General features: G+C 41.3%; 1 protein-coding gene across 3 annotated transcripts in view; it reads left to right on the top strand.

Moving 5' to 3' along the window:
- Window positions 1-21,151, top strand: part of CDH18 (cadherin 18) — a 293,809-nt gene that overhangs the window by 266,570 nt on the left and 6,088 nt on the right. For all 3 annotated transcript variants that reach the window (XM_077933349.1, XM_077933351.1, XM_077933350.1), the window contains 2 exons: window positions 6,560-6,681; window positions 10,092-10,209. In XM_077933349.1, the coding sequence (XP_077789475.1) occupies window positions 6,560-6,681; window positions 10,092-10,209 (240 nt within the window). The remainder of the gene's footprint in view (window positions 1-6,559; window positions 6,682-10,091; window positions 10,210-21,151) is intronic.

Consider the following 21,151-nt stretch of genomic DNA (forward strand, 5'->3'; position numbering starts at 1 on the left):
TATACAGACAAACAGAAAAGATGGTGCCAAAATTAAGTTTTTTTCTACCTTGTTGATTTCAGTAAGAGAGATTTAAGCACATTTCCCTCCAAACGCACCCTCAGCTGGTATTAAGCAATTGGCTTAGGCTAGACTTGGTTTTGCTATGAAATATTTCATTTATGCCTTCAGTCTTTTCACGCACCCTCTGCACAAAAATAAGATGACAGACAAGAAACGCGAAATCAAATCTGGGATTGGACAAGGAGCGAGTGCTGCACTCAAAGCATTGGGCTGGTGGGCCTCTGTCACCTTTTATCTCTTGGAAGAAATGCTGCCATATGCTGCACCATCTGCAGCTCTTTTATAGCCTCCTCTTAGAAACCATTTGCAATCACAAAGCAATGCGCTGAATGTGAGGAAGACAAAACAGGTGGCTCAGCACAAGGCCATCTCTCTCAAACGACAACGCTGGCTTGCAGTCTTCAGTGTTAAGACAGAGAAATGCTATTGGGTGACAGAGAGGAGGGGGAACTGCTCAACGCCTACTTTGCCTCTGCCTTCTCCCAAGAGGAAACCTGTCCCCAACGTCATGATAACAGAATAAATGATGCAAGGAGGCAACTGCAGTGCAAGATAGCAAAACAGGTGGCAAGGAAACACCTAGCTGCTTTAAATGAATTCAAATCTCCAGGGCCTGATGAACTGCTCTCTCCTGTTCTTCTGATGCTTCCATTATACAGTGGTACCTCGGGTTAAGTACTTAATTCATTCCAGAGGTCCATACTTAACTTGAAACACCACTTTAGCTAATGGGGCCTCCTGCTGCTGCCATGCCACCGGAGCACGATTTCTGTTCTCATCCTGAAGCAAAGTTCTTAACCCGAGGTAATATTTCTGGGTTAGCAGAGTCTGTAACCTGAAGTGTATGTAACCTGAAATGTATGTAACCTGAGGTACCACTGTATATTTTAAGGGACCAGGCAAACATGTTCCTCTTCAACCAGGCCTTTGGCTGATTAATATTCCACAGCCTTTTAAATATGTTTGTGGGAGGGTGGGTGTTTTGTTTTGTTTTACTATTTTGTTGCTTATTTGTATTTTTGTGTTTTTATCTTGTGAGCCACCATGAGATCTTTTGATGAAGGGCAGTATATAATTCTAATCAATCAATCAATCAATCAATCAATAAAATAAGTTTCTGGTCATAGCCAGGCTCTGAAACCATCAACTGCTGCTAAGATTAATGATGGTTTCAGGTTTTCACATGACAACAAAGCACAGTTAGTTGAAAACAGAAGCAAAAGTTTCCAATCTCCCCGTTCTGGTTACACTGAAGCATGTAGGGGCAGTGGCCCAGAAACTGAAAGTAGGCCCTGCTTCCATATCTCCACCTCTGCTCTAGCAAGGTGGAATTGCAGCTAATTGATAACAGTGCAGAAATAGTAAGAGGGAAATAGATTGCTGCCTTTGTCCATTGAACATAAATATAAGGAACGGTTATCCCCAGTCTTTCCTTGAGAGGACATGTTCACTCAAGGCAACATCTCCCATCCAGATGCTATTCAGATTCAGACGTTCTGAAAAGTGAAAGTTCCCTCAATTTCCAAAGTATAATTTCCATCTATTTAGGCTTATACAGTGGTACCTCGGGTTACATATGCTTCAGGTTACATACACTCCAGGTTACAGACTCCGCTAACCCAGAAACAGTACCTTGGGTTAAGAACTTTGCTTCAGGATGAGAACAGAAATCGTGCTCCAGTGGCGCGGCAGCAGCAGGAGGCCCCATTAGCTAAAGTGGTGCCTCAGGTTAAGAATAGTTTCAGGTTAAGAACGGACCTCCAGAATGAATTAAGTACTTAACCCGAGGTACCCCTGTATTATAGTGTCACGCCATAATAGTTCTGGGTAGCTTTTCAAAAAATCTTATAAAGCATATCCATTTACCCTATGCTCTATGAGGTAAAAGGACAGAAAATAGTTCTGAAATTTCTATACAGAAGGAAATGATAAAAGTGGACCTCCAGCAATGGAGGTTTATTTCTGAAAGCAATCCTATAAATGGATTGTTTGCAAAGATCTAGCCAGAACTTCTCTTTCAGATTCTTTTTGTTTGTTTCAGAAGAAGATGCTGAGCAGAGCTGTAGAGAACAGGTGCAAAGAAAAAGGACCTGAGACAAACAGAGATACCCGAAGAGCGAAAATGTCAGATTACCACAGGCTTTATTAAGCTCTGACTGTTTGAAATGCCAAAGTATAAGAAAAATGACCACAGGAAAGGCAGCTGTGTCTGCACACAGCTTTGATCTCCACCTGTCCTATGAAAGAAAAACGGTCTAGAGCAACTGTATAATTTTATAAGACATTCAAAATCCTCCAGGGTATAACTATGTAAGCAATAGGAAAAGAAAAACATGAATTGTGTTTTGGGGTGGATTTTTGTAAAAAGGTTTTTTTTTTCCAGAATTGTGTACTAAAAATTAGGTATTTGTTAGTTGGTTGTCAAAGGGAAAGCACAAATGGAAAAAAAAAAGCAACTACTCATTGCTATGTGGATAAAATCTTCTATGCTGCATGCCAGAGGAAATGAAAACAATTTGAAGAAAATGCAGTCTGTACAATAGCCCAGCAAGGTAGCGACATTTTCAAAGGCACTTTGAAGCAGGAGCAATGAATTCTAATCAAAATAAAGAAGACTGAAACATGCAAAACAGCAGGCAACCTTTCTCAGCAGTTCCTCCAAAGCAGAGACAAGCCATTTGGTTGTTCACACACAGATCTCAATCCAAAACTTAAAAACACCAGCAGAACCAGAAATGTGAATAAGATTACTGCTTATGGGGATGGTAGTGGTGGAGAATGTAGCAATCACTCCCCTGGCTCAGAACGTCACGTACACTGTAGAACAAAGCTGGAGTTTGGTGCATTAGAGACCTTTCTCTTTTTTCCTCCCCCCCCCACCATGTTGGTAATTCTGTGCATGTATTGCATTGGACACATGGAGGTGGATGGGGAAGCCTCTGCAGTCAAGGGAACTTGGTGTGCACATTGACCAGATGTCAATAAACCAACCAGGGTTTATTATGACATGAATGAGTCTAGCCTCATCTCAGATTCACATGCTCCCTCTTGGGCACAGCAACAAGCAGTTTGGAAGATTTCACTTTTCTCTTGATTAACCTCAGTTTACCAAGTCACCCAAACCTGATAAACTGTGGTTAATTGAGATTGGAAACAAATCCTTCTGATTTCCTTGCAGTCACACCAGATGAAGAAAAGGGAAAGGAGAGCACTTAAGTTCAGGGGAAGGTCAGGCTCGATCTCATCACAATAAATAACAGTTTCCATGATTCTCAAATGCTGCAATTGTAGCTCTCCTGACTTCTAACCTGAGTCCACAATTACTGTTTATTAGGGATTGATGAAACAGTCTCGATCTGGTCAATCAGAAGTGGATTACAAAGTCCATTCCCTTCTAATTCTTTTAGGATCTTTTAGGGAAAATCCTAAACGAATCCACACACTTTCAGTAATTTAAATTGTTTTGGAGTAACTTACAAGGTAGTTCAACAGTGTCTCTGGTCCTTCCTTCCTTCTAACAATAATTTTTAGCTGTTTGTGGCAGCTTGCAGCGGCTAGAAAACATGGTAGTTGCCAGACTTATTGAAAACATTTGACTAAAAGGCTTCTGGAAGTGGAGCTTTTCCTTTGAACAATTAGCCAGGAAGCATTGTCATTCAAAACAAATGAAAATTTCCCCATTTTTTGTCCTGGAAAAAACCCAGGTTTTGTTCTGGTTTGTGCTCATTCTTCTGTTGTTCCCAAAACAACAACTTATCAGGTGATTTTAATATCTGATATCCGATAATTAAAGCAAATGAGTTCAACCTTTCATTGTTCAAACTTCATTACAGAATTGCAACTCGAACAGATAATGCAAAATTCATTCGCACACATAATTGTTACAGCATGTTAATCACCTAAGCTGCCTTGTATTTGGCAGAGATTGCTGGATGATTGCCTATGCAGTGACAATGCTAATGTAACCATTTGGTTGGTCCTAGTGGCCAGATTTACTGTCTGGTGGATTATCTCAAGGACAGCCGCTTTCAAATGCTGCTGCTATTTCCTTTTCACTTTTTCTAACTGATTTGTTTCAGACCCCAGAGGCAGAACATGAGCTGCCAATCCACAGGCCGAATCTGGCCCACCATACATTCCCTAGTGGTCTTCTAGAGACCCAGAGACCAATTGATCTATGGTGGTTTGCTCACCCACAATTGCCAGCACACCAGGAAGAAGAGTCGAGACAACCAAATGTGGATAAATAGGTTATATTTATTATATATAACAACTTGAGGACCTGCAAGACAAACTAACTAGTCATATTCATCCAATGTAACCAAATCAAATTAAGTCTCAGCAGGTGTTCATTAATATATTGGGGGGGGGGGTGATTTTTGCTCCCATTACCTGGGCAAGGAAACTTTGCTTGAACTGAGGTTTCCTAAGATTCCACTGAGGGCCAAATTGGGTTTGCCATGATTTTCACTCAGTATGATCCTCCTCCAGCTGTCAATGCAGTGCAAGACACAGGAAAAAGACAAATTATATCTAAAACAAAGTTCTAAAATGTAAACAACTATGAAGTCATCATAAAATTAGAAAACTCTTAACCAAATGCTTAAGCACATAAACACACTTTTTTTTTTACCATGCATCTAAAAGCTAGAATGAAGGGGCTTGAGTTTCAGAGGAGAAGTACCACTATGGAGATGACATGCAACTTGTAGCCTATGCTCCTTCTTCCAAAGGACATGGCACACAACAGGTACTCCTGAATTTATTTAAACATCTCAGGGAGAGTCCCCTCTCATTTATTATATAGTGGTTGAACAACTTCAGTTTCATTTCGAGGTGATGAATGTAACAAGGAGACCATTTTCTGCTGACATGCTTTCATTGACACTGTGTTCAGACTACTTTGATCGATGAACTTGAAGCATCTTTGCAGAGAACAAATCTGCGCTCCACCATTAAAGTTATGTGCAAAGAAACGTAAGAGGTTCAGACACAAGACCTAGGACCTTTTTATCAACTCCAGTTGTTTTGTTCTGTGTGTACCCTATCAAATAAATACAATTTACAACAAAGTCCTTTCAACGGTAGAAAAGACTGCCCTATTTTCTGTTATGGTTTTAGCAACCACAAAGCAAAACTTCCATTGAAGTTTATCTTGCAGCGTACAAATGAAAGAACAGGATCCTTTTGAAAGCATCTGCAATAAATCAGAACAATGTTGTCCTACACACCTACTGAGCTGAAGCTAGATCAATATATAATGAGTTGTTTTATGTGTAATAGGACAAAGAGCTTTAATGGTAAGCACTGGCATTATGAAATTAAGAGCCAATTCAGTTGTGTAGTTGTGCAGGAGATTGCTTGTTTGAAGCTATTCTGACATGTTCCTGGTTGGCTCACACAATGAGGGCCCTCTTGAGATTGTTTTGTTTCCAGGAACTTTATTATTGCACTGAGCCAACAGTACACCATTATTGGCCCGGCAAAGACTACGTAATCCCTTCCCTAACAAGCGGTTCTCCAGGTGCTGCTAAGCTAAAACTCTCATCATCTGTGGCCTGTTGTTCAGCAATATATGGAAAGCTACAGGACAAGAAGAGGAAATGACAGAGCACCATTTGCCCCATGGTTCCCAACTGAAACTATGCAACTGTCTGTCCTGAACAATGAAATTTCCCCTCTCTCAGGGTATAGGCTCAGTTGATCATTAGATCATTAGATCAGGCTTGGTAGCAAACTAGCAGTCGGTGCAGTTCTTTCAGAAGTTGTGTCATATGCTTACAACCTTTTTATGATAAAACCCAACTCCAGCTGGCTTAAAATATATTGTAAGCCATATATACAATTGATATCTTCTAAATATCTGTAACAATGCAATTAAAAAGCAATTTTAGCAATTAAAAAAACAGTCAAAAACAGCACCCTAGCTAGCTATTAAATTTGTATTCCGCCCTTCCAAAGGTGCCCAGAGTAGCAAACCTAAAAATGTTAAAATAATACATTTTTTAAAAAAATCTTTACCCTCTTCCACATTTTACTATTTCTTCAAGAAAAAAAACCAAAAGAAAAAAACAACCAGCTAATCTTTTCCTGATTTTTGTTCAACTTTGATATGACACCATAACATCAAATGAAGCCATTTGATTAATTCCTGGCCCACAACATGAGAGTGTACAATAGACTGAAAATTTCTCCCGTTTTTCTCTCTCTTCACTACCGTGTAATACCCTTGGATGTCATAAACCTATAGTTTAACCTTCAAGTCTTGACTTTGATTTCCGTTTGCAAAAAAACAGTGAGACTTCGCAAACCACATCTTCATAAGGTTGCCATATCAGTCTGGTTCTGCTGTAGCATGTCGAATATCTGACAAGCCATTGTTTTACATCAAGTTCTGAACACCACTTTCAGTGCCAGAAAATTGCTTTGGGGGCAAGCTGCAAGGGTGTAAGTGTCTTCTGAAAGCTGGATCACTTTATTCTTTTGTATTTTACAGAAAGTCCTGGCCTCCTGAGCCATGTCCCCGTTGGAATAAAAATTCTTGACGTCAATGACAACCCTCCAGAGCTTGCTGAAGACTATGATGTAGTTGTCTGTGAGAATGCAAAGCCGAACCAGGTAACCTGATAGTCACACTCCTAGTATCATATTTGAAAGGCATATAGTTTTTAAAAGTGTTTAATAGAGGAGATTGTAGATGTATGTGTATGTAGCCATGTGATTCAAATATGTAAATAGAATTATACATTTCAGACTGCACTAGAGATCTACAGGACAACACACAGTGTTTTTATATACACACAGGGTTGTACTTAACCAAGTCCTATTCAGAGTACACCTATTGCAGTTAATGAGCCTATGTTAGTCATGCTTGTTAAATTTAGTGGGTCTGAATAGGACCAGGACTGAATACCACCAGATAGATAGATAGATAGATAGATAGATAGATGATAGATTATAGATAGGTAGATTTAGAGCTTAAGAATCCAAAAACTTTCATAAGAAATATACAGTAATCAATCTCCTGAACATACTGTATGCAATGAAGAGGCCAGATAGATATCCCTTGGGAGAGAATCCCAGAGGGCATGGGCCACAGAGAAAGTCATGTGCCTCATAACCAGAGGAAGAAGCTTTCAGAAGATATACTCATCTGGAAGAAGACACTTCCTGATGAAAGTTGGTCCAACAATGTGTAGGAGTTTTTTTTAATGGCTTTGTAAATAGCACACAGAGGCATGCTGATGACAAGTGGACTCCTTTGAATACTGCAGCAATGGCATCCCAGCAGTTTGTCCATGTCAGCTACATCTCCTCTAACGTTCTGTAACTTGTACAACCGTAAATAAACTTTTTGCTGCTGTGGGCTCCTTAAAGGGTGACTAGGCATGGAACTCTCACTTCAAATTCCCATACTTGTTGTTTGACATCATTTTTCCTGGCTATGTTGTTTCTGATGTTTCGGAATTTCTAAGGATTTATTATTATTATTATTATTATTATTATTATTATTATTATTATTATTTGTACCCCGCCCACCTGGCTGGGTTTCCCCAGCCACTCTGGGCAGCTTGCAACAAAGATTAAAAATACATTAAAACATCAGTCATTGATGACGTTAAACAGAGCTCCCTTCAGATGTCTTCTAAATGTCAGATAGTTGTTTATTTCCTTGACATCTGCTGGGAGGGCGTTCCACAGGGCGGGCGCCACTACCAAGAAGGCCCTCTGCCTGGTTCCCTGTAACTTATTATTTATTGAATTTATATACCATCCTATACCTGGGGGGGGGGGGTGTCAGGGCGGTTCACAGAATGAAATCGAAATATAAAATCACACACACACAACTTTTTTTTAAGGGCATAGGATGGCAAGTGCAAATGCACAGAATAAAATGCATCCATTTTGAATTGTATTCCAGCAATCTGCCGATGTGGGTGGATGACAGAGGTTTTATTTTCCCCAGGTCTTATGTTTTATTTCCCAGTGCTAGAACGATGTTGTTCAACAGTTTATCTTTACATTTGCATAGGACAAAATAAAACCACATATCTGCTGTGTCTTTTCTTATCCCGCAATTCACTGCTGAGTTACAACGGGGGAAATAACATAAACCCTGATGTAACGATCTCTCAGATTTAATAGTTTTGCCTGGCAATGCAAATGCAAGAGGGGGGGGGACCCTGTTAACTGTTATTGCACTGTGTCAGCAATGCTGGCTCTAACTGAAAGGTGGCTTAAAACAAAAAAAAATTCCTTCCAGTAGCACCTTAAAGACCAACTAAGTTAGTTCTTGGTATGAGCTTTCGTGTGCATGCACACTTCTTCAGATACACGAAAGCTCATACCAAGAACTAACTTAGTTGGTCTTTAAGGTGCTACTGGAAGGAATTTTTTTTGTTTTGACTATGGCAGACCAACACGGCTACCTATCTGTAACTGAAAGGTGGCTTGTGAGTGCCAATGCAGTGCCATTGTGCTTAAGACTGAGCACAGATTGGAGATATCTGATGTATATTCACTTCAATGCATCCAGTAGATGAGAATGCTTCACTCCTCTCTTCTGGAATGTTAAATACAGTGGTACCTTGTGTTACAGAGTCTTCAGGTTACAGACACTTCAGGTTACAGACACTTCAGGTTACAGACTCCGCAAACCCAGAAATAGTACCTTGAGTTAAGAACTTTGCTTCAGAATGAGAACAGAAATCGCGCAGCGGCGGCAGCGGTAGGCTCCATTAGCTAAAGTGGTGCTTCAGGTTAAAAACAGTTTCAGGTTAAGAATGGACCTCCGGAACGAATTAAGTTCTTAACCCGAGGTACCACTGTACTGGGATTACATGGTATGGCTTTCATTCCATTCCAGAGTCAACTCTCTTTGGAATATTTCAAACCACTCTGAGAATCAGCAGTACAGTGGTGCCCAGCAAGACGAATGCCTCGCAAGACGAAAAACCCGCTAGACGAAAGGGTTTTCCATTTTTCGATGCGCTTCGCAAGACGATTTTCCCTATGGGCTTGCTTCGTAAGATGGAAACGTCTTGCGAGTCTTGCAATTTTTTTTCGCTTCCCCCCCTTTTTCTAAGCCGCTAAGCCGCTAATAGCCTTTTAGCCGCTAAGCCGCTAAGCCGCTAAGCCTTTAATAGCCGCTAAGCCGCTAAACCGCTAATAGCGCTAATCTGCTAATCCGCTAATAGGGTTGCTTCGCAAGACGAAAAAACCGCTAGACGAAGAGACTCGCGGAACGGATTATTTTCATCTTGCAAGGCACCACTGTAAACTTTTCACAATTCTTTTGACTTCTTTCAAGAGTCCTCAGATGTTTTCCCTGAGGAAGACCCCCCCCATCAACTCACTTTGAATCTAATCATAAGTGAAAGTTTAGAAGCATCTATGCACCCCCAAATATTTGTACACCATTATTGCAAATTGTCAACAAGGGCAGTTCTTTGAGTTTCCTTTTTTTTTTATCCTACACAGAATAGGATCCAATGCAAGGTAGGCATTTTGTACTGGGAAATAAATTTATTGCAAAAGAAAATCAAGCAAAGGCAAACAAAAATTCCCAGGGGCAGAAGTAGAAGTCCCAAGCAGAATGGAATCACTGGACTGTAGCATGCCAATATGAGACCCGGTGATGAAAATAAACTTATATGTGAAAATACTTAAGTGACACGTTAATCCTCCTCTGTTAGTATTAATGCAAATGTCTAACTAACAAAATCTTCAGAATGACTTTGAATTTAAGACTCCTGACATACATTCTGAGCATGTGTTTAGTTCATTTTACATTGTTGCTGAAATGTTTTGAGCAGAGAAATAAAACAGTAGCAGCAGCAGCAGCAACAACAGCAACAACAACAACAACAATAACAATAATGCAGCTAATGGGAAAAATAGTCATATTATGACACTAGATAGGTAGAAAATTGTGAAAGAAAGCTCAGCTTACAAGATCCTGCCGAGTTCTGCCAAAATTTGAATCCAGTTCAAAGTTCATCACATCCACAATTCAATTTTCCTTCCAGGTTATCCAGACTATCGGTGCCACGGACAGAGATGACTTTGCAAATGGTCAAAGATTCCACTTTTCTCTGGACAACAGTTTCCCTTTGAATCCCAACTTTACGCTAAAGGACAATGAAGGTAAATCACACATTACTCTGCAAGCAAGGCTTGGTGTTTGTCTGGGATGTCTCGTTGAACAGAATGACTTCTTTTCTCATAATCTTTTTTGTCAGTGGGTGAAAACCACCATCTGTCAGGGCAGAAGTGGTTCATATAGCAAGGACTACATATTCATAACCTTTGCGTTGTGAATGATGAATATCTAGGAATCGTTTTGGAAGAAAATAACCTTGTAATATTTCTTCCCTACTCTGTATTTTATTAGTATTTGTAGTTACTCTGCATGTTGTTTAAAGGTTTTTTTGAGAGTTCTTCTGGGTTATAGAGTTGTACTTTAGCTTCTTGCTTGGGTGACACTAAAACCAGAACCATAACAGATATTACGTTTTTTAAACATTTATTTGTTGCATTTATATATTACCTGTATAATGGATAAATCTTCTGGCGAGTTTACAAACATTATTAACAATACAAAATGCAAAGCAAAGTTCAAAACAATGAAATCAGTTATAGTCAACACAAACTAGCATTATGAAAATAATCTAAAATCCAAATAATCTAAAACTAATAGACTGTGGCATAAAACCATATCAACTCTTAATACGGGGATAAGAACTTGGTGCAAGAATTTAAAAGCAACAAACAAATATATCTGTTATTATTAAAAGGGGGGTGAGAATGGTTTTTTGCAGGTGAGTCTATGGACAGCTTTCACATCCTTCCCTGAAAACATTAAAGATAGTTTCCATATTTGTTTGTTTGTTTGTTTATAACATTTTTATCACACTTTTCAGTCAAACAGGCTCCCAGAGCAGCTTGCATACAATCAAGAAATAAGAGGACATTCCCTACTCATTGCATTAAAAGTCAAGATACACATCATTAAAGGAAAGGAGGATGGGGAAGTCAGGCGGGAGAGGCAACTCAGGCACCAATTGTTAAAGTTATATTGAGTTTGAAGTTGAATGGAGCTTCTTAGTATAAACTAGGAAGAAAAAGAAGAGTTTGCACTTGATATCCCACCTTTCACTCCCCTTAAGGAGTCTCAAAGCGGCTTATAATCTCCTTTCCCTTCCTCCCCCACAACAAACACTCTGTGAGGTGAGTGAGGCTGAGAGACTTCAGAAAAGTGTGACTAGCCCAAGGTGCACGTGGAGGAGCAGTGAAGCGAACCTGGTTCACCATATTACGAGTCCACCACTCTTAACCACTACACCACCTATCCAGACAACATAATTTTCTGTACCCTATTTATAACTAGGGCATTCTCTTTCTTCATCCTCCTTTGCCAGCCACACCATTCCATTCTTCCTCCTTCCCAGTTTATTTTGTTAAAAACAAAAACAGCTTTTAGCCATTCTGTGGCAATTGAATTTCCATTGATCTGGGGGCTTTGTGGGCACTGTAACATTAGGATTGTTTATTTGTTTCCCTAAATATCACTGGACTTCTGCAAACCGCGGGACTACCCTGAATGTGCCAAGGAGTAGGTGGTGTGATTTTTCACTACATTTGTTTAAGCACACAAAGAGTTGAAGCAAAAAAGAATGAGAAGGATAAAAAGGTAAAGGTACCCCTGACCGTTATGTCCAGTCGCAGACGACTCTGGATTTGCAGCGCTCATCTTGCTCTATAGGCCAAGGGAACCGGCGTTTGTCCTCAGACAGCTTCCGGGTCATGTGGCCAGCATGACTAAGAATTAAAGGCAACTGAGAAATCCAAAGAAGGGCTTTTAGGGTTTCTACTTCCTTAACCATTTGGGCGTTGCATTTAGTAGATCAAGATGCAATTAGACCCTTCCCCCCCAAAAAAAGAATTTGAAACAGTGATAATTTTTTGTGTGGATTTCAAAAAAAAGTGAGTTCTGTTTATTGGACCCTTAAGTATGTGGAGGACTTTGCTGTTTCTTTTAAAGAATACAAATGCATGCAAATAGCTGAACCCAAAAACATGAGAACCTGTCAACAAGGTAAGATTTGTCAGGTCTCACCTGAAAAATGTTATAAAACGAAACCTAAAGATACAGATATATAATACCCATCTTTAATCATATTTTTATAGCCTAAATCAGTTGAAAGACTTCATGCAAATAGTGTTGGGCAACAAATTAACATTTGCCAGAAGGAAAGACTCAAAGCAGGATCTCCCATATCCCCTTCTCCTGGCATTTTATGGTAATATGTTTTTAAAAATCCTCAGATTGTGAATAATAAATGAACAAGTATTCTCTGAAGTGCTCTGGTATTCACTTGCCATAGCTCTACCATTATATCTCTGTTGCTTTGGGAGTTTCCCCCAAAGTCTTTATTCAATACATTTTCCAGTACAGTAGCTCAATATAACTAGTCTGAGATAAACATACTCTTTGGCATGGAGGAAGAGGGATACAGTTGCCCTAGGTGGACTGTGGATTTTGGGGAATCGTGCTTCCAAACTTTGAAAGACTTCGTTGCATTTCAGACAGATGTTATCTGCAAGCTAAAAGTTCCAAGATTGAAATTTATATAATTAGGATCCTCAAGCTGAGGTGACTTGCATAACCACCTAACTCCATGTGAGACGAGATTCATGTGGAAAGATGGAATACATAATCATCTGTCTTTCTGGCCAGGAAGTCAAGCATGTGCTGATGGGCTCATTACAAAGCCCAGTTCCAGCTGGCAGGTTCAACAAAAAAAGTCACACTGATTCAACCCTGTTTGAACAGGGAGCCAGGCAACCTCGTCATCTTAATTCAGTACCTCACTCTTCAGGAGCTTGGGGTTCTTTTCTTCCAAGATTCGCATTATTCAAGAAAATATGCCTTACTATTTGGATTGTAAGGTCAGAAGAAATATATTTGACAAGCCTGTTCAGAAGATACTTGGCTGTATCTAGACCAATAAAAGGTCTATGGTACCAACAATGATAGGTGCTGGATTATTTTTTTAAAATATTCATGAAGAATACTCATGTCAGAATATAAAATAGTGTTATAGATTTGGCAGGATCCTCCCTCCCAACCCTAGAAATTAATAATAGGTAGGGTTTTGATTATTTGGAGTATTGAAGGGAAGATTGGAGGTCACTGGAAAAGTACAGGCTACAATTCCTTTCCAAGCCACAGGCTTACCTGGGATAGGCATTAACATGGAAAATGGAGTTGATGGTCTGAGAAGACAAAGTTTGCCATGGTGGTGGGGTGTGGGTTTGAAGTGACAGGAAAAGAGAATTTTTAATAAGGTGTGCTGGGAAGAAGAAGGGAGGGGGGGAAAGACTGGTATCCATCTTGGACAGACTGGCTGAAGGCTGGCTGGGGAAGATAGCTTAGACTTCAGGGCTGCACCTCTGTGGGAGACAAACCCCTACTGAAATGACCATGCTGTAAGATCTGGACTCCTTCCATGCAGACTGAAGGTGTAAATAGGTGAATAAACCATATTTCTTAAAGCTGCAACAGTCTACACCATGTCTCAATTCTCCAAAGTAACACAGACCCTGGGTGAGTGTCTGGAACCCCATGGACTCTTGCTGTCTTTCAGCAGAGAGAGGGGGAGGCACCCAACTTTTGTAACAGTATATTCTCACCCAGAAATGTTTCTGTTGAGTATAGTGAAGTGGCAGAGTACCAGTGGAAAGACAAGACAGTTTATTGAATACTAGGGCTGTGAACAGTCCCCTAGTTCTATTTGGGGACCTGTTCCAGTGCTCCAGAACAGCATCAATATGACCCAGACTTCCCCTCCCCTCCTTGTCACCTAACTGACCTCCTTCAGACAACCACAGTGAAATCCTGGGTTTTTGGATCAGGATTTGGGATAACGCCATTGGAGTTGCAGAGCTCTCTTTCAATATTATTGTTCCACCCAGATTAATTTCAAGTAAATACCAGAAAAGCAAATAAATAAATAAATAAATAAATAAACAAACAAACAAACAAACAAACCAACCAACCAACCAAACACCTGGAGTGGGTGAATGGTTAAGAATAGTATTGCATCTTAACCATCTCTATTTAAAATGTTAATGGGTGAATACAAATCCTTAAGTAGCCAAAAGGGCTTCATGATGCACAAGAAGGAGGTAGCAGCAATGGGTAAGGTAAAGGTAAAGGTAAAGGTACCCCTGCCCATACGGGCCAGTCGTGTCCGACTCTAGGGTTGTGCGCCCATCTCACTTAAGAGGCCGGGGGCCAGCGCTGTCCGCAGACACTTCCGGGTCACATGGCCAGCGTGACGAAGCTGCGCTGGCGAGCCGGCACCAGCGCAGCACACGGAAACGCCGTTTACCTTCCCGCTATAAAGCGGTACCTATTTATCTACTTGCACTTAGGGGTGCTTTCGAACTGCTAGGTGGGCAGGAGCTGGGACCGAAAGACGGGAGCTCACCCCGCCGCGAGGATTCGAACCGCCAACAATGCGATCGGCAAGCCCTAGGCACTGAGGTTTTACCCACAGCACCACCCGCGTCCCTTCAATGGCAGCAATGGGTAGCTTCCTTTAAAAAAGCTCAACAATTTTGGTAGATCACTGCAAGTTTTTTTACAATGGGAGTAGATCTCAGTCTCTTGAAAGTTGGACATGCCTGACATAGTCCAATGACAAGAGAGAATGCATAGTAGCCACCAAATAATGTTTGTTTGAGGAATGGGGTAGAAAACTGGTCAGGAATAGAGATCTTGGAAGTAGCATGGACCCCCTGAAGCAGAGCAATCCAAGCTACAACATATTGTCCCTGTTCCCACGTGTATATCAGTTCCCAGCTTTCCATTGCACCCATTCAGCATTCTTTCTGCTCTGGGTTAACCAATCACAAGAAGCATGCAGATAGATTAGGCTGGGGAAAGGAGCTAAATTAAACCCCCATCCAAATGATGCCCCTGAATTGAATTCCTCTCCAGAACCAAGAAGATTATAGGCAGCTGTTGCTGTCAACTTTAAAAAGACAAATGCCTGACTGCATATGAGCATAGATCTTCCTTCTCCAAAGCTTTCAAAGGGAGTCCAGGGGTCAGGGCCTTTGGGAATCATGACCTTTTGCTTCATTTTTCCTTTTTGGAGGATTGATGTATTTAAAGAAAAATAAAATAATGAAAGTACTCAGTTCCTTTCAGGCCCTTGACTTGTACGTATTTATTTTATCCTGCAAATATCCTCACCCCACCCCGATTTGACAAGCTTTCCCAAAGCTTTTTTTTTTAAAGCTCTGGTCTTCCTAGATTCCTTCAACCATTATATTGTTACAATTGCCAACTTCATCTTTCAGATTTTGTTTCATTGTGTCTCAAACTTGCCTTGGGATTTTTTAAAAAGTACATCCTTTCCATCTTTTGTGCTTTTCATTTCTCCCCCCCCCCCCCCCCGGCTTGGATTTTCATCTTCAGAATATCCTTTTCCCTGTCTGTTGTTATCTGTTCCTTTTGTCTCATATCTGCCCTTCCATTTCCATTCTCCCCCCACCCTTTGGAGCTTTGCAGCTAATCTTCTGTGCTTAAATTCTTTCATCGTCGCTTGACTGCTACTCATGCCTTCTGTGTGAATTTAAACTTTATTCCACCCAAGGCTCACTTTTTTCAGCTCCTGCAAAGCTTGATTCCACGTCTTCTCTTTTTAAGTCAGCAGGTTTGTCACGGCTGCTGTACCCAAATGTAATGGTCACTTACTCTTTTTTAAAAAAAATTATTGCTGCATGGGTCAAAGAGGAGGCCATGCTTTCCTGATCAGTTGTAAAAAGACTGCCTAGCATGGCAATAGCCAATGTGGTATGCTCCATATCTTGGGCTCCATCTCCATCACCCTCAGCAAGCGTTGGCCAGTGATGAGGGTGATGAGAATTAAAATCCAATACTATCTGGACAGCACCATGTTGGCTACCCCTGGCCTAGAAAATCATCCCAGGCGAGTTCAGCTAGAGAATGGCTGGCTGGAGCACCTTACCTGGTCTATCTGTATTTTCAAGGCTGTGGTTGCTGTTAATAGACCCCCATAATGCAATGTACAGAATGTTGGTGCATTCATTACTATGTAACAAGCATGAACAGTTTGGTTTTAAATAAAGATTATTGGTCCTGAATCCCAAGTAATGATGTATAGACCTTACTTGGAAAAAGTAAGATATAGAAGATATCTCAGGCAGAAGATATAGAAGCATGATTAGTCACACCAGCAGGGTAAAGAACAGCTTCTACTGTGGGCTGTTAGGCTGCTGAATGAAAAGATAACAACAGGGCAACTGACTTTCAGGTTTGGTGGGTGTGCGTCAGTAAACGAGGGGAATTAAGACTAAGAGAGCTGAGTGGGGGGGTGCTAGTGTAATCTCACTGTATACAAGTTGTACAAGTGACAGTAAAGTATTTCAATAGACACCCCTGAAAAGAATTCCCCAATTTTAACAAAACTTTTTTTTTTTTTGTTTTCCTTGAAATTTCTTAGATTTTTGTCAGAGTACAACCCTGGAAATTCACCTTAACCTTTCGCTTGGGGGGGGGGCAGGAAATCAGTTGCAGCTCTTGCTGGAGAAGTTCACTTACCTTAATTGGTGGGTGGTTTTGAAGCCAAACCACGAGCCCTGTGGTGTCCAGCAAGAGACCCAGATTTGGTTGACTGCCTGATGGTGATTGGTCAGGCTGGTAGGCTTTGGGTGGACCTCCCCCCCAGGGGGACAAACTGACCATTCAGCATTGACTGGGCCTGTAACTGGGTATAAATTGTAGCCTGGCCTGGCTGTCACTCTATAGCTGGACCAAAATGCCACAAGCTTATTGAGGAAGTGTTGTTCCTCAATGGCAGAGCATATTATTAATTGATTGGTTGATTAATCAATCAATTAATTAATTAAATTTGTATACCACCCTACACCCACAGGTCTCAGGATAAAATTACAATTACATATCCTTTGCATGCAGAAGGTCCCAGGTTCAGTAGCTCTTGACCAGCATGAGAAAGCTCTCTCTTGGAAATCCTTAGAACAGGGCCTGGTATGCTAGCTTCCTGGCCTGTGGGTCTCTGCTGCTTACTAAGACAGTGAGGTGGTGGAGTGCAAATGCATTAGCACAGCCAATCTGGTGCCTATGCATACAGTGGAACCTTGGTTCTCAAACTTAATCCATTCCAGAAGTCCGTTCGACTCCCAAAACGTTCAAAAACCAAGGCGTGGCTTCTGATCTCAGGCGTCCCAGAAACAATAGCCGACAGCCACATTGGATGTTTGGCTTCCAAAAATGTTTGGAAACTGGAACTCTTACTTCTGAGTTTTTGGCATTTGGGAGCTGATTTGTTTGTCAACTAAGCTGTTTGAGAACCAAGGTTCCAATGTACGGTACTTCCATATATATATATATGTATATATATATATATATATATATATATATATATATATACACACACACACACACACACACACACACACACACACACATACACACATATAGTGGTACCTCAGGTTACATACGCTTCAGGTTACAGACTCCGCTAACCCAGAAATAGTGCTTCAGATTAAGAACTTTGCTTCAGGATGAGAACAGAAATCGTGTTCTGGCAGTGCAGCGGCAGCGGGAGGCCCCATTAGTCCCATTCCAGAACGAATTAAGTACTTAACCTGATGTACCACTGTATATAAACTCCCCACCACCTCAACAGCAACCTACCAGCTGGGAAACTAGCACAGCAGCTCTGCTCCACTGAGTGCTCCACTTCTACTCATTATGTAGCAACTCTACATTTAATTTGGTTGACATCTGTCTGCCTTGGGAGCCTGCTGTGGCTGCAGAGACCGATACAGGAGAGAGATGTTTTGTTGCATCTGAGGCAGATGAAGACATCCGGTCGTTCTGCTGCCGATGCACCATGGCCTTTCTTCTCTTTGGGCTCCTCCCACCGGTCATTCCTCTTCTGGTCACTGCTATGGATGCACAACCTGTCTGTCTGCCTCCAGGCACTGTGGTCATCTGCAAGGGATTCCCACATGGTGGGGTTGATGTTGCCATTCTTGAACTACAAAGACACTTATCCAGGAGCTGTAACCTTCAATTTTTAACTCCCTCTTGGGACAAGGAAGGAACCACTCAACATTACCTTTTGGCAACTCTATGTAACTATAGGATATGATGATGCACCCTTCTAAGTATGTTATCAGCAGTGTGGTGTATATATTTCTGCAGGGACCATGTTTTCTTCCCATTCTTAAACTGCTCTGCTGGCTTCATTCATTTGAGCTGACCTATGGTAGAATGAAATTTTGAAGATCACGCTGCAAGCCTTTCATGAAGTCACTCTTAAATAGTATAGCAGTCATAAATGCCAGTCTATTCAGGCTCTCATACTCTTTATTAGCTTGGAATCTAGACCAATAGAATCTCATTATAACTTCAGGGGGGAAATGGTGTTGGAACTATTAAAGATTTTTCAGTTAGCCGACAGCAAAGCAAGGAAGTCAGACCCTGCTACTACTTTCATAAAATAAAACAAGAAGTAAGAATAAGGCGACAAGGGGCTTTTATACTTTTAAAGCTTTTAAACTAGTTTCTCTACATCATGCTGTAGCAGAAAAAGATAAATTCCTATGTTGTTTTTTTCTACTTCGGGTTAGATTTTTATGTGAAATGTACTGTATGGACAATGATACATGATACGGTATCTTTATTGATTGCAAAAGTGTGTGGATGTGATATGAAGTCACTTACCAGCCTTTTGAATCAAGGCTTGAAATGAAACCGTGCGCGGGAAAATCAGAACCAGGGCAGATCTTGCCTGCCTACTCACAAAATGCCAAAAGTTTCACCTTTCAAATCAGTCGTTCGGGAAAATGAAATCAGTGCAGCCCATTACCAGGACTCCAGCCCCATAATGCAAGTGATTGGTGGGGAAAAACAAAACCAGCAAGCGTTGATCAAGGCAGAGCTCAAATGTGGGCCCAGCGAATAAGCTATCATGCCACATTTGAAAACCACAGCAGCTTGAAGCCGTGATAAACTCCAGCCCCACAAGAAGGCAAGCTAAATGGGGGCGGGGTGTGCTTCAGAATTCTGAACCCCTTTTGAATTCTGAACTGAAGAGACACAATAATGGAATCATAGAATTGTAGAGATGGGCGAAGGGTCATCTAGTCCAATCCCAGGCAATGCAGTAAACTCAACTAAAGCATTCACGGCACAATAAAATGCAATCACAAACAGCTACCCCATGAATTTGCAAGTGGGAATTTTGTGGTTCACTATTTTTCACAGTTCTCCAGATGCAGTTGTGCATGCCTTAGCTGTTTACAAATAATAAAAATATGGGGAGAGGAGTAGCTGCCCATGCAGATATCAACATTTGTGGTGTTTCACTCTTGCAAATGCATAGAACTATTTTTTATTTTTTAGTTTGCATGAGCATAATACCAATGTTGGCATATATACAGAGAAGCAAGAATGTGATTGATATCTGTACAATTCTCAATAGTAGTTGAGCGAAATCATCTGTGAAATATTTGAAGAGAAACTAAAAAAAAGTCTGTGATTAACTTTGAATGGCAAGAAAACAGAGCCATTGTTTTTAAAAAGGCAAAAAGAAGACTGCTTCCTCCACCCTTTGTTATATATGTAAAAATAAAAAAGGAATCCAGAAAGAATAATATTGCTTGAATTGTAATCTTATATTAGAAGTGAATTGACTCTTACTTAGTGCCTTGATTTTAAATAGTTGCAAATAGTGTGATGTGACATTGTACTGCTGTTCATCGTCCACAGCTGGGGGAATAGAGAAGAGATTCTACCTTGTTGAAAAGGGTTGTATTAACTTTTTCACCTAGATGGATCCTGAGATTGCCCCTTTATTGCCATGTGGGCTACCAGCACGTCTATATGGGTGACGGAATGGGGGGCATGGCGCCTGACCTTTATTGCCCCAGTTCTACAAAAGCTTAAAAATGAACCAGAACTCCAACGTATGAGAGCCTTGGTAGAAGATAAGGTTCCTGAAATTACGATCAATGTTGCCAAATTTTGTGTAGCCGCTATTAGGCGCAGGAAACAAGAGCTTTCCAATGCCAATATGCAGGCGAAGGCAAATACTTAATTTTATTTATGCTGTCTAATTTTAAATTGCTGTTATGGCCTAATCTGTATTGAAATTGTCCTTTGTTTTTTCCGGTGTTATGTTTCGCTGACAAGCTGTACGAGTTAATCTGGTCTGTGACCGTTTAATAAAATTTGATTTGATTTGGGGGGGGGGGGCATGGCATAAGACCAGAATGTCTGGAGGCAGTTGGAGGATGGATGGTGGCTAACAGATTGAGGCTGAATCCTGACAAGACAGAAGTACTGTTTTGGGGGGACAGGGGGCGAGCAGGTATGGGGGACTCCCTGGTCCTGAATGGGGCAACTGTGCCCCTGAAGGACCAGGGGCACAGCCTCAGAGTCATTTTGGACTCACAGCTGTCCATGGAGGCGCAGGTCAATTCTGTGGCCAGGGCAGCTGTCTACCCTCTCTATCTGGTACGCAGGCTGAGACGCTAACTGCCCGCAGACTGTCTTGCCAGAGTGGTCCATGTTCTAGTTATCTCCCGCTTGGACTACTGCAATGCACTCTATGTGGGGCTACCTTTGAAGGTGACCTGGAAACTACAATTAATCCAGAATACGGCATCTAGACTGGAGCCTGGGAGTGGCCGCCAAGACCATATAACATCGGTCCTGAAAGACCTACATTGGCTCCCAGTACATTTCCGAGCACAATGCAAAGTGTTAGTGATGACCTTTAAAGCTCTAAACTGCCTTGACCCAGTATACCTGAAGTATATCTCCATCCCCATCGTTCAGCCCGGACACTGAGGTCCAAGGGCCTTCTGGCGGTTCCCTCACTGTTGAGAAGTGAAGCTACAGGGAACCAGGCAGAGGGCCTTCTCAGTAGTGGCACCCACTCTGTGGAACACCCTCCCACCAGATGTCAAGGAAATAGACAACTATCTGACTTCTAGAAGACATCTGAAGGCAGTCCTATTT

The sequence above is a fragment of the Podarcis muralis genome, chromosome 8 (assembly GCF_964188315.1).
Source record: "Podarcis muralis chromosome 8, rPodMur119.hap1.1, whole genome shotgun sequence".
Classification (NCBI taxonomy): Eukaryota; Metazoa; Chordata; class Lepidosauria; order Squamata; family Lacertidae; genus Podarcis; species Podarcis muralis.